Source organism: Choristoneura fumiferana, chromosome 13 (genome assembly GCF_025370935.1).
Source record: "Choristoneura fumiferana chromosome 13, NRCan_CFum_1, whole genome shotgun sequence".
Classification (NCBI taxonomy): domain Eukaryota; kingdom Metazoa; phylum Arthropoda; class Insecta; order Lepidoptera; family Tortricidae; genus Choristoneura; species Choristoneura fumiferana.
The window spans coordinates 18,791,802-18,808,484 of NC_133484.1; the positions used below are offsets into that span (position 1 = coordinate 18,791,802).

The 16,683-nt window shown below is 38.2% G+C and overlaps 1 protein-coding gene across 1 annotated transcript; it reads left to right on the forward strand.

Moving 5' to 3' along the window:
• The first annotated feature begins 5,130 nt into the window (after positions 1 to 5,130).
• LOC141434242 (FAST kinase domain-containing protein 4) lies at positions 5,131 to 16,496 on the forward strand. The gene is made up of 11 exons (XM_074096625.1): positions 5,131 to 5,266; positions 5,470 to 5,638; positions 6,268 to 6,455; positions 6,830 to 7,057; positions 7,307 to 7,479; positions 7,960 to 8,185; positions 9,866 to 10,016; positions 10,558 to 10,785; positions 11,100 to 11,166; positions 11,451 to 11,556; positions 12,213 to 16,496. The coding sequence occupies exons 2-11, from the start codon at positions 5,470 to 5,472 to the stop codon at positions 12,330 to 12,332; spliced, it is 1,656 nt and encodes a 551-aa protein (XP_073952726.1). The 5' UTR covers positions 5,131 to 5,266; the 3' UTR covers positions 12,333 to 16,496.
• Positions 16,497 to 16,683: the final 187 nt, after the last annotated feature.

A 16,683-nucleotide genomic window follows, 5' to 3' on the forward strand; every position in this document is an offset into this window, starting at 1 on the left:
TATGCCATTTGTTTACATTTATATAACTTCACAAGATTAGCAAATAAATAAATATCACGGGACAATTCACACCAATTGACCTAGTCCCAAAGTAAGCTTAGCAAAGCTTGTGCTATGGGTACTAAGCAACGGATAAATATAATTATATAGATAGATACATACTTAAATACATATTAAACACCCAAGACCCAAGAAAAAACATTCGTATTTTTCATACAAATATCTGCCCCGATACAGGGATCCAACCCGGGACCTCAAGCTTTGTAGTCAGGTTCTCTAACCACTAGGCCATCTGGTTGTCTAACTTTATGCATTTTTTTTTATATAAAATATAAACAGACTAGACAAACAAAAAAAACTAAATACACAAGTGCAGTGATATACATGCATCAGCTCCAAGAGCTAATATTATTATCCCTCTTATATTATTATTATTGAAATAATATTACTGATGCTCTACAACATGCTTTATGTCTAAAATGGAGATGGGCAGGCCACATTGCAAGATTAAATGAAAGAAGGTGGGCACTGGAATCTACAAAATGGGCTGGACCGGTTTGTAAAAGATCGAAAGGAAGACCAAAGCAGCGATGGGCTGATGACATAATAAAGATTGCAGGAACAAACTGGATTAACACCGCCCAGCACAGAGAAAGATGGAAAATGATGGAAGAGGAGGCTTCTACCCATTAGGGATCCACTACAAAAAACAATAATCCTACTAACAATTTATATGTAAAATCAACTTTTTCTGGAAATAAACGAAGCTTATTATTATTATTATTATAACAATATAAGAGGGGGCCAATAACATGTGGGTCAACTGATGGGAAGCAATCATCGCCGCTCATGGACACTGGAACATGAGGGGTACCACCATTGCCAACCCTTTGAGAGACCGAAAGGATTTTCCAAGTTGTCAGTTTTATGATGAACACAGAATTGTGTGAACCTTAAACCTTTGCATGGTTTCACACATATTTCTGTGATTAGTACAATGAGGGCTATCGTTTTTTGTCTCACTAGATGTCGCACTGTTGTGTGAGGTTTTAAGTATGGCTTTCAAAGTTTGTTTTTACTGGTGTGAAAACAGAGTTTAGATTAAAATCATATTTAATACACCTTAAAACCGTACCACAAAAATATCAAGCATGCCACAGTGTTGCATAGTCCCCGTTTTGTTCGGAAAAAAGGGAGGACAAAGGTTTCCAAAGACAAAACTGTCTCAAAACACAGACATTCATTGCCCTGGAACGCTTATTTGCCATAATTAATTTCAGATACTGCAAAATATTTACAAAATTATTCTTATTATGAATAAACCCGCATAGCTCACCCAAAAACTATGAGATTTGACATTTCGGAGACCTCACGCTATACTAGCGCCTTTAGCGGCGAATTCATTCGCGATAGCCCTCATTGAGCGAAGGTGGTGCTAGGCGTACATAGGATAGGCCACTGCCTATGGCCTCACGGTCCACGAGGCCTGGCACCTCAAAAGTTACTTGTGTGTTTGCTCATTTAAAAATCATAGGGCCTTGCAAAATTTATCTTGCCAATGCAAGGCATTGCATCTAAAGACATGCCTAACTCTTGCTTCTCTCACTCTGCCTAAGGAAAATTTGCGACAGAGCCATATATAAAATGTATCAGCCAAATATGTGGTCTACCACCCTAAAGTTGATAATCGTTTGCATGTCATAAAACAATAATGCCAATAGACATGTCTGTCAACTTGAAAGTTCGACTTTAGCAACATAATTATTCATTTGATAGGAACTTTTCTAAAAATTGATAGACACTTATTTGGCTGATGGTACATAAACAGCCAGTGGTGCAAAAGATTAATAAATCAACCAAAATGTTGAACAGCCAATACAGCCATGCACAAAAGTTGTGCGTAAATATTTACCAGTTTCATTTCATCTGCGTTTATGAGGATTCTTACTAGGATAATATCTTATCCAATAAGAATTTTGAAAAACCTCTTTGTATGCTTTATCTACATTAACAACACTTAACTCCTCATATGTCAGAAGCAAAAAACTGCACTAGTGTTTTTTTTAAATAGAAAAATGTAGTCTTAAATTTGACATCTATCTGCATACAAAAGGGGTTCTGGGTGCCTTATTCATGCCTGCCACACACATGTTGAACGCTGGAGAGACGGACACACATATTATAAGCATGAATAGGGTAGATTTGGATTAAATGGTCTTTCCGGTATATGAAGGGAATCTATACCAAATTAAATTATGGTAGGCCCAATGATAAGTACTTTGAAGACTATAAATAATAATAATGGGAACTATATAATGAGAGGAAGTTTATACTACAGCAAGCCTTAACTGGCAATAACCATATTCTACTTTTAATAAAAAGCAAAGGAAACCAGAAAAATAAATAACAAAACAGGTACTTAATTTAGATCCATCTGATTGAAGCTAAGTTGCCTACATAATCAACATAGATGTATACAGACTTACATCAGAAAACCTTTGGTTAAGATTTGGTAAGGGGATTTTAATAAATATAACCCCACTATTTCAAACAGATAATTCAAATTTCAATTAAGTTATTTCTCCATCATGCATAACATGAAAGTCGTTTTAGGTTCTAGAGCAATACACCTACAAGATAATGATCTGCTAACATGCGGTAGCAATTTATCAAAATTGGCAGGTAGAGTAGAACAACTTTCGTATACCTACGTATAGCGAAAGAGATTGCATGCATTTTTTATATGTTATCAACGTGTTTGTCCTTCTAATCACAAAATAAACATCAAAGATGAACCTTTAAACAAAAAAACAGGGTGAGAAAGAATAAAGCCTGCTCAAATATATCAAAATCGTAAGCCAATCACCTTTCGATTACAACGCAATGCATTCGTAAAATATAACGTTTAATTTATGAATACTGAAAGATACGTACCATTTTCTCGAAAATCATTACCGGTCTTATTGTTTCTCAATAATTTACATACAAAGTCACAAAAATATCAACAAATCTCCCACCCACAACCGCTTGCAAATTAAATGGGAAGTAGTGTTGCGACAAAAGCTAGTCGTTATTGGCTGTCACTATGAATCGAATCGATAAGTGCGAGTCGGACTCACGCACCAAAGGTTCCGTACACATCTATAGGTATGTAAGTAAACGGGAATCGTGTCTTGCAGATATTTCTCGCTTTTCCGAGTGATTTAATACATCCAGTGTATGAAGAGCCCTACTCTTAAGCAAAATGTACGCAGTGTGGGGTCAGATTATATTAAGGTCCGACCGAGATCTCGGTCTCGGTCTCGGTTTCGACAAATCTCGGCCAAAAATCGGGCGAGATCTCGGTCTCGGTCTCGGCCCAAAACAGCCGAGATTCTCGGCCGCGACCGAGACTCCGCGACGGCACTGAATTTAAATATTGGCGCGCGGTTTACCGCGATGTCCGCGGTGGCATGAGCTTTCTGTGGGATTTTGATTGGTCGCCCCTCCCGGGCTCGCGCGTATAGTACCTACTTGCTTACTAGAGTAACAAGCGACACCTCGTTCTTTTTTTTTCGATAACGATTATTATTGGTAGGTAATACTGTAGTTTGATTTACGTGATGATAATTAAGTTTGTTTGTAGGACCCGGTGGAACGTTTAATTAATCCATAATAAAACATTTTTTTTTCATTCATAACGCGTATTTTTTGGGTTCCGTAGTCAACTAGGAATCTTAATAATTTCGCCATGTCTGTCCATCTGTTTGTCCGCGGCTAAGCTCAGAGACCGTTAGTACTAGAGAGCTGTAATTTGCCATGAATATGCATATCAGTCACGATGACAGTGGTTAAATAAAACATATATTTTTAGGGTACCCCATCCCATAGAAGACGTAAGTGGGGGTGATTTTTTTTTCTCGACTAACACTATAGTTATGGGTATCGTTGGATAGGTCTTTTAAAACCATTGAGGGGGTCGCCAGGACGATTTTTCGATTCAGTGATCTGTTTCTGCGAAATATTCAACTTAAAATCTTATCTGTTGAGTGGATTTAAAAAAAAAAATCAGGATGGTAAAGGTAGAGTCATTCACGATGACGCGTGCCGTGGTTCTTATTACAATGTCTAATTTTGTCAAAATCACGCGTCTTCGTGAATGGCACTAGGTATAGTTACGATATCAAATTTACCACACGTGTCCGACACGCTCTTGGCCGGTTTTTTTTTAGATAATAAAATGATAATATAGAAAAAAGCACTTATTTTTTGTCTCGGTCTCGGTCTCGGCCGAGAATATATTTTTTTCTCGGTCTCGGCCGAGATTAAAAAAGCAGTCTCGGTCGGACCTTAGATTATATTGTTCATTGATATTTACACAGACAAAAAAATCAAGATTTTTAGACTTTTAGTTGGGTGTCCTATAATAGCTACCTTTATACCAAATTTCAAGATTCTGAGTTCACGGGAAGTAGGGAAGTACCCTGTAGGTTTTGATTCCCTTGCGAGTTTTGATTTTTTTACAGCTCTAAGGGACACTAGACCTCAGTATATGATATAAATTTCAGCTTGATACCTCCACGCGTTCCCGAGAAAAAGGGTCTTGACAGACAGACAGACAGAGGGACAAAAAGTGATCCTAAAGTGGTTCCGTTTTTTCCTTTTGAGGTACGGAACCCTAAAAATAAGCTTAATTTTAAATTAATGAAAACGATCTAAACTTTGCTAAAAAAAGAAGTTGATTGGGTGTTATGATGAAGCAATAATATTAAAAAAGTTTTTTGTTTAATACTTAACCATTTTTTTATTTATTTTCAGGATCGTTATTTTAAATGTGTGCTCAATATCGATTAAAAACATTCTTAACTGAATCGAAAAGTGGTGTACAACACTACTGCTGCGTTTAGTTACTACATTTTTATATTAATATTCTTTTGATTTCGTTTCGATAGATTATCCTCATATCAAATCAAAATCAAGGATCAAAATTGATTTAAGATATATTTTTGACCTTGTTTTCATTTTGTTTTATTTTTTTCTAACATTGATGATTTACTACTGTTTACTTACAAGATGTTTCCACTCCCACAGCTAAGATTTCCACAAATTTAGTCATTGCAATTGCAACATTAGAAAATGGCCCTCGTCTTGTTTCGTTCGTCTATGGCTGCCGCTCTGACAGTCGTGACATATCTGTCAAAAACACTCAAAATTTTGAATTTTCAAATGTTGTAGAAAACCTATGAAATCATTATAATAAATTCTTGAGAAACTATTTCAAACTAAGGTATATACCATATTTTATCCCAACTTCAATTTTGAGTTTATTCACAATTCAAATATTGATGTCTAAGCCGTGATGTAAGACGGTATTATTTCTTAATTTTTGCATTATTTTCACGCAAATTAGTAACAAAACTGTAAATAGATAATTCCTGCTGCACTATTTACTTACCTATTTATACTGAAAAGTCCTATTTTTTGCCGTAGATGCTGAAATTCAGTGCGAGTGTGATTTGGAGGTTAGGTACGAGAGCGACCCTGAGGCAGTATTCCAGCGCTGGAGCCACGGTGGTGAAGCCAGAGAAGTTATCAGCCGCTGGAAATATAGCCGATAAGAATGCAGCAGATGCGGAGACTGACGGCGAGAATAAATCCGGTAAGAATCACTTTTAATTATCCTTTCTTCTTTCTTCTTCAACTTAAGAGTTATACTCTTGTCGGTGGATCAATTATCCTTTATTCACTCAGTTTTCCTTATTGGAATTTACTATATTGATAATGAACAGATAGCAAAACTGGCTATTAACTTGTGTGATATATATATCATGGAGAAAACGGGGAACAATCTTAAAAGTGTGTTTGTATATCAAATTTCTATTATTTTTGTCTTGACTCTTTATGATGACCAAGATTAACTGTAGGATACCCCGCTCGCCACAATAGTGCTAACTACTCACAACAAACTATTTGTTATTTGGTCAGCCTAATTTTTGTTATTAGTTTTGATTACTCAAACAAGTTGTTGGTTGCGGGAAGAGTAAGTAAAATATGGCTTGGTGTTAAAAATAACAATACCCACTATTGTAAGAGATTATGACAATCCTTTTGCCCCTGCAATATTAGTAAACCCCTGGTATGCTTATCTGTGCCAAATTCATGGCTACCTTTTTGCTTTCTTTTTGTAAATCAGCATAAGATGTGCTTGATAGAACAGATGAGACTTGAATGTAATTTTTTTTTAGTTCTCGCATATGAGGGGTTAAACTTATTTTTAACTTTTACCAGGTCTGGTAGCGGCAGCATTTGCAACCCTTAATACACCAGAGACAGAGGACTCGAAGCGGCCCAGCCACAAGTCGGCCAAGCAGGGCCGGGCCCAACAGATAGATATGCAAATTGTCAAGGCCATGGATGTTAATTCTTTGCTACTTGTTGCTGAAAACCCGGTTGTGTCGCGGAGGCATGCATTGAAAGTATGTATGAATGTAATATCATAGTTAATTGATTTTAAACATATGCCCTTGAAGACATGAGCGCTGGTTGATGGTCCACCTTTCTACAAACACCACCTTCTCCCTCAAATGATCTGATTACAGTCTTGCAAATGATGGCAAATAATAATAAATGCACCATACCTACTGCATAGAGAAAAGCATTTTAGAAAGATACAGATATATAGATTTTTCAAAATTTCATCAGAAATTCAATTTTCAACCAATTTTTTTTCCTTTGGCTGTTTGAACAAACTATTTTCATACCTCATTTTAGTCAAATTTAGGAGTTTTACAATGATGTAAATTTTCTTAGGGATAACTTTTTATTTATTTGTAAATCAATATCCTTACAGATGGTATCAATCCTATCAGACTGGTCATCAAGCAACAGAGCCAAGATCACAGACTTCGAGAAAGACCCCCGATTCCTCAAGCTCTGCCGGATCCTGGCTCGCACCACCACCACCCAAGCGATGAGCTCTCTCAACATGGCCGAAGACCTGAGCACCGTCCTGGGGATCACTGGGGACGATGAGGCTGCCCGGTTGATTACTAACCTCACATTACCGCAGATGGTTAAGGTATATTGTTTTTAGTTAATGGAGATAAAAAAACTAGCCTTGTTGTTGTTCCGGTGATTTTGATGTTGATGTTAGAATTACTATCAAAATTGTCTATACTTTATTTACTGTATTTTTTATTTCAAAATAAGAAAGTCAGCAATTTTTTACTTCTCGTCCCACCTCGTCTCGCCACGCCTCTCTGGTGTAGTGTCTCCTTAAGGGTTGCCTACTGAGCCAAGAAACCTTAAAGCCTGATGTTTCCTCCAGGTAATGCGCGCCCTGCATCAGAAAGGCCGCCGCAGCACGCCCCTGCTCCGCGCTTTGTCCTTCAACATAACTCGGCAAGCCGACGTCATCGATCTCAAGAAGTCAGCTGATCTCCTCTTTTCCATGGTCACACTGAATTTCCCTGATCCTGTACTGCTGGACCGGATATGCAAGTGAGACTCCGTCGTCTTCACTATACTTTCTACCTCTATCTTATTGAACCAAGAGCCCGCGACAACCAGACCTTCGTTATTTTATAAAAGCTGAAAGTTTTTTATATAATGTCCCTAACACAGGTAAGAGCGATATTCAACTATGAAATTTGGGTAGCGGTGGCTTTGGCAGATAGTAAAGGTGTATAATTGCACCTCAAATTCGTTATACTAATGAAAGTCAATTTTTATATATTTTATACGGAATGACAAGTGAAATCACTTCCTTTCGCCTATATAAATTTAATCACCTCAAAATATCTACAGTTTTATGCCACAAACCATAAGGTCGATGTTTACATAATTTAGATGCTATGGTTGTGTTTATGCCCTCGACTGAGCGTATATCTCAATGTACATACCTTAACTTTTCAATCAAGTCCCTGGGGTGTTAGTAGCTATAAACCATCTTTCTTTAACATGTTTCATTATTTTTTTCAGAGACGTAATCGAATGCTTACCAGCCAACAAAGACAAGCCATCGGTTGTGACCTCCATAGTGGTATCTCTGGGCCTCCTCAAATACAGACACGAGCCAGCCCTCAGCGCGCTAACTGAATGGATGCAGACACATATAGACACGTGCCGCGCGAGCGATCTAGCCTCCGCTGTCATAACACTGGCCACTGTCAACTTCGTACCTCCGTACAGCGAGAAGTTGTTCAAGGTATGTCTAATTGTAGGGTTAACACTTACCGCTATAACACAGTAGATACAAACTCACTAGCAACTCTACTTAAAAAAAGTATCATCTCTCAAACCTTAAAATACTGCAAAGGTTCCAAAATAATGTCCTAAGAACAATAAGTAAGGCACCATGGTTCTTGCGAACTCGGAGATACACGAATATTTAAACACACCAACCATGAAAGAAGAAGTTGTCAGGTACTGCAAGAGATACAAAGAGAGACTACAAACACACATAAACGAGCTTGCCAGGGACCTGTTGAGCGGCAAAGATGAAGTGACAACTCTAAAACGCTGGCAAATACTCAAGCTAGACGAGAGAAAATGAAGTCTACTCTTCAAGAAAGAGGAGTGTGCTCGATGGAGTACCCCTCTAAAAGTTAATTGAACTCATACATTATCTGATTATGGCTGTAGCATAGCTGATTGCAGATTTGGAAAAAAAAAACTCAAATTGAAATAATGTTCACATATTCCACTCAGAAAAATTATCGATTTTGAGGTACGAGCTTTTTTAAAAATATAAATAGATAGGCATGTGTGATCCGCTGTCATTACCAGACATCGGAAAAGGTAATCTGGTTTGAGAGTTTGCATAACATGGACATACCCTGTCATTTAGTAGTAGTTGTCCCATGATCTCTCTATATCTAGAAGTGGATGCAATAAGAAATGCATTGAAAATCTATGCTCCCCATTCAACAGTACAAGACAAGCCTTACGGGGTTACCTATAGTTTCTCTCGAATCTCGTGTAAAGGTGAGGCTTTATATAGCCGCTCGACGCTCGTTCGCAGCGACAAATCTGGTCACGTGACATATAGCGACAAAGCTGAAAATGTTGAACTTTATCACTGAAAAAAAAAACCGTAAGATTGGTAACCCTAAGATAATACAAAAAGATTCCAAAAAACCAATCTTAATTTGATTGCTTAGTAACGATATCTCTTGTCCGGGTGAGCGGTTAGTTCCGATGGAATGCCGAAAAAGTTTCTCGATGAGGGCTACGGCATAGATGTCGCTAGCGTCGCTGCTTAAGTGACTAAGAAACAAAAACAAGCTGAGATATGAGGTGCATAGGGAAATTCGTGTCGGTACCGTTGACCATCAGTGGTGTAGCGGTATAGCACGCGGTACGGATTACCGAGGACCTGGGTTCGATTCCCAGTGATGGTCTTATTTTTCTGTTTTTTCTGTGCATCTATATTTCAGTCTGTATTTTAAAAAAAACCCTCTTTTATTTCGGAAAAAACACTTATTTTTTGTTTTCATTCACTCCAATTTCTTTTATTTGTACCACTGCTACGACTGCCACTAAAGGAGGTTAAGAAATCAGCTTCCAAGACCAAGATCATTCCTGCAAGCAGCCATCTTGCTTGACGCTGCTGTTCGACGCGGCGACTTGACGCTGCTTTTTTGAGTCGCGGAAAATTCAAAACAGGGTCACATTTATCGCTGCACACGAGCGACGAGCGGCTGCATGAGGTTGCACCCTATCGTTTCTATTCTCTTTGGCAGTTGTCCCTCCAAAATTAACACTATGAACGCTACAAACAATCGAATCTGTTATGTAGCAACTAATTTGAAATCTGCGATTTAATATCGTTTGTCTATTGGTAAAATTAGATATGCTGATCATGACTTTTCACCTTTATTCCCAGGTAGTAGAAACTTTAAAGGAAGAAGAGATGGCCAAGTCCTCAGCTTGGCTGGACCTGGTGTTCGCTCTGCTAACCCTTAACAAGGCGCAGCCACACCAATTGACTTCCACTATGAAGCCGGAGTTTATCGACAAATTGTTATCTTTGGGAGGTAAGTTCGATTTAATTAGTCTTAATACTATCTAAAAAACGTAATAGGCTTTTTTTATGCCGTACCTGGATTTCAAGTGGCGAGTTGTCGTTCATTGTAGCGTTTTAAGAGGGAGGCCTTTGTTCAGCTGTGGACGTCTTCCGATTGATAATGATGATGATGCTTGTTTTTTTTTAGAATTGGAAGGTTCCGGATGAGTGATGGGATAAAAGGATTTGTGTTAATTGGCCCAAATTGTATTAAAAAATGACCTTACTTTCCCACCCTAGTTATTTGGCACACGACCTGTCGAATATCTTGTATACCCAATATGTAAGCTTGAAATGCACTGACAGCGGTGGCGGAGCGGTGAATTCGCGCTAAATTGTGGTGCGGTTTTCTATTCGGACTCTTTCATGTTAGCTCGAATATTACAACCGGTACCGCATCCGCGCCGCGCCGCACCGCCCACCGCTGTCAGTGCGTTTCAAGCTTATATACTAATACTATATCTGTGCCAAACAAGCCACGTACTAATTGCTAATTTACCTTCTCTTTTCAGAAATTCTAATCCCCTCCCGCCGCAAGCTAATGACAATCGACGCGTACATACAGCTAACGTCTCCCGGCGCGGCGCGGTTGCCGGCCGACGTCGCTGTGGGCGTGCCGCTTGTGTACACAAAAGAGAAGACACTATACATTCAAAGTATCATGGACACTTTCAAGAGTCTAGTGTCTGCGGATGCGTTTATGCGGCGAGAGTGCAACAGCGGGATGGGGTTCCTGTATGGTACGTTATTTTGAAGTCGACAAAGCCTTTGATAGTGATGCGTCGTGATATTTTCTTGAAAACCACGGATTAAAAGATGCAGAGTAACTTGGTCCTCTGCTAAATAGACCGACATATATGTTAAAGTTTTCCAATACCTGTAGATGCAGGTGTGCTACCGTTTAGAAGGGGATGTCTTCGGTATAATAAGTGGTTCCACAGGGTAGTGTTTTTTGACTCGTTTTAATCTTATAGTATGTAAGTAAATGATCTGCAAAAGTCACATCAAACAATAACGGCGAATGTGTCTGTCTTAATGCTGGGTTTATTTGCAGATGCGGAATTCGCAGTAGACTCCAAATGTCATCCAGTTCCTTTAGAAAAAGCAGCAAATGACAAAAGGTACCCAATTGAACATAAATATACAGTTGACTAACAACTTAGACGAACAAGTGTAATGTAACATTATTTATATTTGAGCTGAAATTAATGTGGATGTGAATAGGACATTTTTTTTTGTTTTACGTGTAATACTAACGTGCAAATCATAGTGGTGTTCGCAAAAACTGAATATCTCTCTCGAAATGAGATCGTATTTAGACCATCACACAGCTTTATATTTCCTTGATTTGTCACACTGTATTATTAAAGTTGTTGACTTAATGTTTCGACGTTTCTGATGGCAGCGTGTTCAGGATAGCGGTGCTAGGGTTGGACTATCACGACTTGACGCGCAAAACTGCCGCGCCCCTCGGCGTCTACGAGCTGTACACCAGAATGCTACAGCTCAAGGTAAGAGCATTGAATCATATGGTTCAGAAGTTTTTTTTTAGATTAGAAGATATGACCAATGATCGCCAAGATTTTGAAGTGTACGAAAGTCAGCATGTCCAGCAACACTGGTCTATACAAACCTTTTGACTGGAACCAAACTAACATGTTCTGGATATAAATTGTTAAAAAAAGAATGCGTTTTTTTGTGTGTTTTTTTTGAAAACATAAGCTTTTAAATAAACGTTAACTAAATAAACATAAATAACTAGAAAAATATGAAAAACCATTTCGCATTCGACCTAGAATTGAACCACTAAGCTGATGACGATAACCTTTAGCGCGTAAAATTTATACAAAAATAGATATATAGAACCGTTATAACTGGAAAATGCAAGTTTTATAAATTATCCATACTTTTATATCCATACTAATATTATAAATGTGTGTGTTTGTACGTTTGTCCGTCTTTCACGTCGAAACGGAGCGACGGATCGTCGTGATTTTTGGCATAGAGATAGTTTATGGGCCCGAGAGTGACATAGGCTACTTTTTATACCGAAAAAAATGCACAATTCCCGAGGGAACAGCGCGCGATAACCGAATTCCATGCGGGCGAAGCCGCGGGCAAAAGCTAGTATAATAATAAATCATTAAAAATATAACTTAACTTTCAGGGTTTCAAAGTACTACAAATTCCATACACCGAGTTTAACCCGCGAGACAAACTGGTGACACGAGTGCAATACATCGAGAAGCGACTGAAGGAGATTATTAGCAATAAGTCCGCCTCATAGAGCTGGCTAGACAATGTGTAAATGGTGTACAGGTGTGTTAAGCGAGTGCCCTCTTTTCCTCCTTAGCTAAAGTGAAGCGAGAGAAGAGGATAGATGTATACTTGTCAAAAAAGCGATGGATTTTAAAGATTAGGGATCATACACTTGAAAAAATCGATAGCTTGTCTTGTAACAGTTATTATAAATATTCGAACAAATCTTGAAAAATCCTCGAATTTTAATTCAACTGTTTGATTAAATCTGCGCGTGCGAAGCCGCGGGTAAACATGAATAGTAGATTATTGTCGTGGCCTAGAAGTAGGGAATTGCTGGCCGAGTATGAGTATTAAACGGACGAGCTTGCGAGTCCGTTTAACTAATACGAAGCCAGCAATTGCTATTCCAGCCGAGACTAATATAAACCTTTTCTCAAAAATGGTGAATAATGCTGAAATAGAATAAACATGTATATCTTATAGATTTAATTTTATTCCACTATTTTTCTTATGCTTTCCCGCCTTTTTCCACCGAAAACACAACAAGCTATTTCAGACCCAATAAAAAAAGTCCGGAGTTCCAACAAAATATATGATACCGGCCATTAGACTTGGCTGTATACGACTTGTGCCAACATTTCCATGGCCTTATTAACTTTAAAAAAAATTGTGACTGATTGCAGGCGCGCTAATTCATTATTGTCGAGCTAGCGCGCCTGCAATCTTTTTAACTTTTTATTTTTCGCTGACCATAAACTATGCACTTCACCTTCTGATATGTAAAGAATAATGTCAACTTTTACGGACATTTTTGAGAAAAATTCAATAAATAATCTAGGTGAAAATAAAAAAAACTTGTGTATTATCTTTAGAACACATAAATGAACTAAGTTTTAATCCAATACGGTTTTGACTTGTGTACAGTAAATAGTGAAAAAGAACGTCGATGTTACTATTGTATATACAGTCACCTGCATTAATATCTGCCTCAGAGGAGCGTGCAAAAATATCTGACACGTCCTACAGGCCCTAGAAAAAGAGGCGTGTCAGATATTTATGCACGGTTTGTTGTGTCAGATATTGGTGGTATAAAAGTAATAAATGTAGAAAACTGGATTTATTACTTCTATGCTGTTTGGTATGATGTTTAACTTAACTTATTGTTGACTAAATTTCACGGGCTTAGCACGTAGGTTGGTAAGTTTTGCAAGCCTATACTGATGTTTATGAAACCATAGACAAAACCGAAGAATAGCTTTGTTTCTGTTTTAATTTTGGCCGAAGCTTCTGCTAATTTAACGGAAAAATTGGCTGAATGCGGCCGAAGTCTTAGCTTCCGCCGGTTACTGTTTAAAATGTGTATGGGCTTGCAAAACCTAGCATTCGTTATTGAGTTATTTTTTTAAGTTATTTGTTTCTTAGATTCGGGAATCGACCGATCAAATTGAAAATAAATCGCAAGTTTTTTGACAATCTGTGATTTTTTTACATTTTCAAGTAACCATCAAGTAGGTAACGCTGTGAATTATTATTTGATCATATGTACAAAATCATCTTTACCGTAGTAGCATTAGTATCTATATTGCATTGACACTAGGCTTATTATAGAATTCAATTTAGTTTAGTTATTTTATTGACCAGTGCAAATTACAGATGCGCAAGTTGCAGAAAGTTTCCAAAAGTGTTGGAAAAGTTCACAAGAAATATGGGAAATTTAAATTTAAATAAAAAAAACGGAAAGTTTAAATTCCCGTACAAAAATTGTGAGAATTTTCCGAAATTATTATTATGTAAAATTTTGCAATTTTGGAAAGTTTCCTTTGGCACATCAGTAGTGTAAATTGACAACGCACGAATGAAACCTTGTAATTCTTGGTAAAATACGGTTCAAAGAAAAGCTTGTATACCTAGTGCCACCCACGAAGACGCGTGATTTTGTCAAAATTAGACATTAATGACATTGTAATAAGAACCACGGCACGCGTCATCGTGAATGACTACCTATGATTTGTGAATCTACGTAAACTAACGGCTACGTTAGCCGGTGAAATTACTGGCACTTGAGGTATTCCATCTTAGGCCTCTAGGTTGGCAACTCATCTGCAATACCCCTGGTTGAAAATACAAACTGAAATATAGATGCACAGAAAAACCAGAAAAATAAGACCATCACTGGGAATCGAACCCAGGTCCTCGGTATTCCGTACCGCGTGCTATACCGCTACACCACTGATGGTCAACGGTACCGACACGAATTTCCCCTATGCACCTCATATCTCAGCTTGTTTGTTTCTTATTTAGCCACTTAAGCAGTGACGCTAGCGACATCTATGCCGTAGCCCTCATCGAGAAACTTTTTCGGCACTCCATTGGAACTAACCGCTCACCCGGACAAGAGATATCGTTACTAAGCAATCAAATTAAGATTGGTTTTTTGGAAAAAAAAATACAAAAAGATTCCAAAAAACCAATCTTAATACCCCTGGTGTTGCAGATGTTTATGGGCGGTGGTGATCTCTTACCATCAGGAGACCCACTTGCTCGTTTGCCATCCAGTCGAATAAAAAAAAACTTGAGGGTTTCTGTGACAGGCTAGGTGGCGCTAGTATCGCGAGGTCCGTTTGACAACTTTGACACTTGTATCACGTTTATGATTGGTTACATAACTAAACGAGCCAATCGCAGCAGGACTGTAAAGGCGCGGCCACACGCGAACTCGACGCTCGTTTCCATCGTCAAATCTGGTCACGTGACATATAGCGATAAAGCTGAAAATGTTGAGCTTCATCGCTAGAAAAAAAAACCTCTTCAATTTCGGCAAAAACACTGTTATTTTTTTAATTCTATCCAATCTCTTATTTTTGAGATTAAGAAATCAGCTTCTAAGACCAAGATCATTCCTGCAAGCAGCCATCTTGTCGCTGCTGCTCAACGCAATGAGGGCTATCGTTTTTTGTCTCACTTGATGGCGCACTGTTGCGTGAGGTTTTTAAGTATGGCTTTAAAAGTCTGTTATTACGGGCGTGAAAACAGTTTAGATTAAAATCATATTTAATACACCTTAAAATATCGAGCATGCCACAGTGTTGCATAGTCCCCGTTTTGTTCGGAAAAAAGCGGAGGACAGATGTTTCCGAAAGACAATACTGTCTCAAAACACAGACATTCATTGCCCCGGAACGCATATTTGCCATAATTAATTTCAGATATTGCAAAATATTCACAAAATTATTCTATTTATAAATAAACCCGCGTAGCTCACCCAAAAACTATGAGATTTGACATTTCGGATACCTCACGGTACACTAGCGCCTCTAGTGGCGAATTCATACGCGATAGCCCTCATTCAAAATCACATTCGAAATGGGGTCACGTGACCAGATTTATCGCTGCAAACGAGTGACGAGCGACTGCATGTGGCCGCCCCTTAACGTCAAAAGGAAGTCTCGATACTACCGCCATCTATCGAACTTGCGTTGAGGAAATAAACACTTGTTTTGTTGCTAATAAAAAACAAACTATATTAGAAATGTGGTCTGTCTGACGGTCGGTTCGGCGCGCGCAATTTTTTTCTATTAGACATTTCTCGTGTCGTGATTATGTAGGTACAATCAACTACAAAGACACCAATGGCGTAGCGTCATGTACGTCCTGTAGTCCTATTTTGTAAATATTGGGCGAGCCGATGGGAATAGAATTCTATAGACACTTCGCCGCTGATATGAACATGAACCCGAACGTCACTATAAAAAAACCTCGTATCTCAATTCAATACGTCAACTAAATTGAACCTTAAATCACGTGTCATAAAGTTCACGTAGAATGACTACCTACGGATTTTAAGATACGAGCTTTTGTAAAATATGACTATATTTAAGTGAATGTACAGCCGTCGTCATAAATATCTGGATAAGACCATAAGTAATATCGATCGCGTAAATACGTGTTCAAATAATTTTGACGATGTAGTCAGTTCTGGTGGTTTTGATGGCGAGTGTACATGTGATAAGCAATGAAGGTTATACATACAGTCATCAGCAGAAGTGACTGAATGGATGGTAGAGTCGCTTTTGAGCACCGCAGCACTTTCGCTTCTGCTGGTGACTGTATGAAGGGATATAGACTACTTAAATGAATGTTAAATGTATGTAACGTGTAAAATAATGTAATAAATGCGGTTTAATTTAAATGTTTTTTTTTTGGAGTATTTTTAGTAGGTACCTTTGGTCGATTTGATTCACAAGTTTTGATGTGGTCATTGTAGTTTTATATTGAACTAGTCTAATCTGAGATTTGTTCTACTTGTGTACAAAGCAAACGCATTATGACAGGTGCACTCTCTCGACATGATCTCCTCGCTGTAAATTACTAGGTGA

Excerpts from the sequence above, each read along its gene's own strand:
- LOC141434242 (XM_074096625.1), top strand. The coding sequence starts at position 5,470 with ATGCTGAAATTCAGTGCGAGTGTGATTTGGAGGTTAGGTACGAGAGCG. Across the intron at positions 7,058-7,306 it reads CATTACCGCAGATGGTTAAG|GTAATGCGCGCCCTGCATCA; the intron begins GTATATTGTTTT and ends TGTTTCCTCCAG. Across the intron at positions 10,017-10,557 it reads CAAATTGTTATCTTTGGGAG|AAATTCTAATCCCCTCCCGC; the intron begins GTAAGTTCGATT and ends TTCTCTTTTCAG.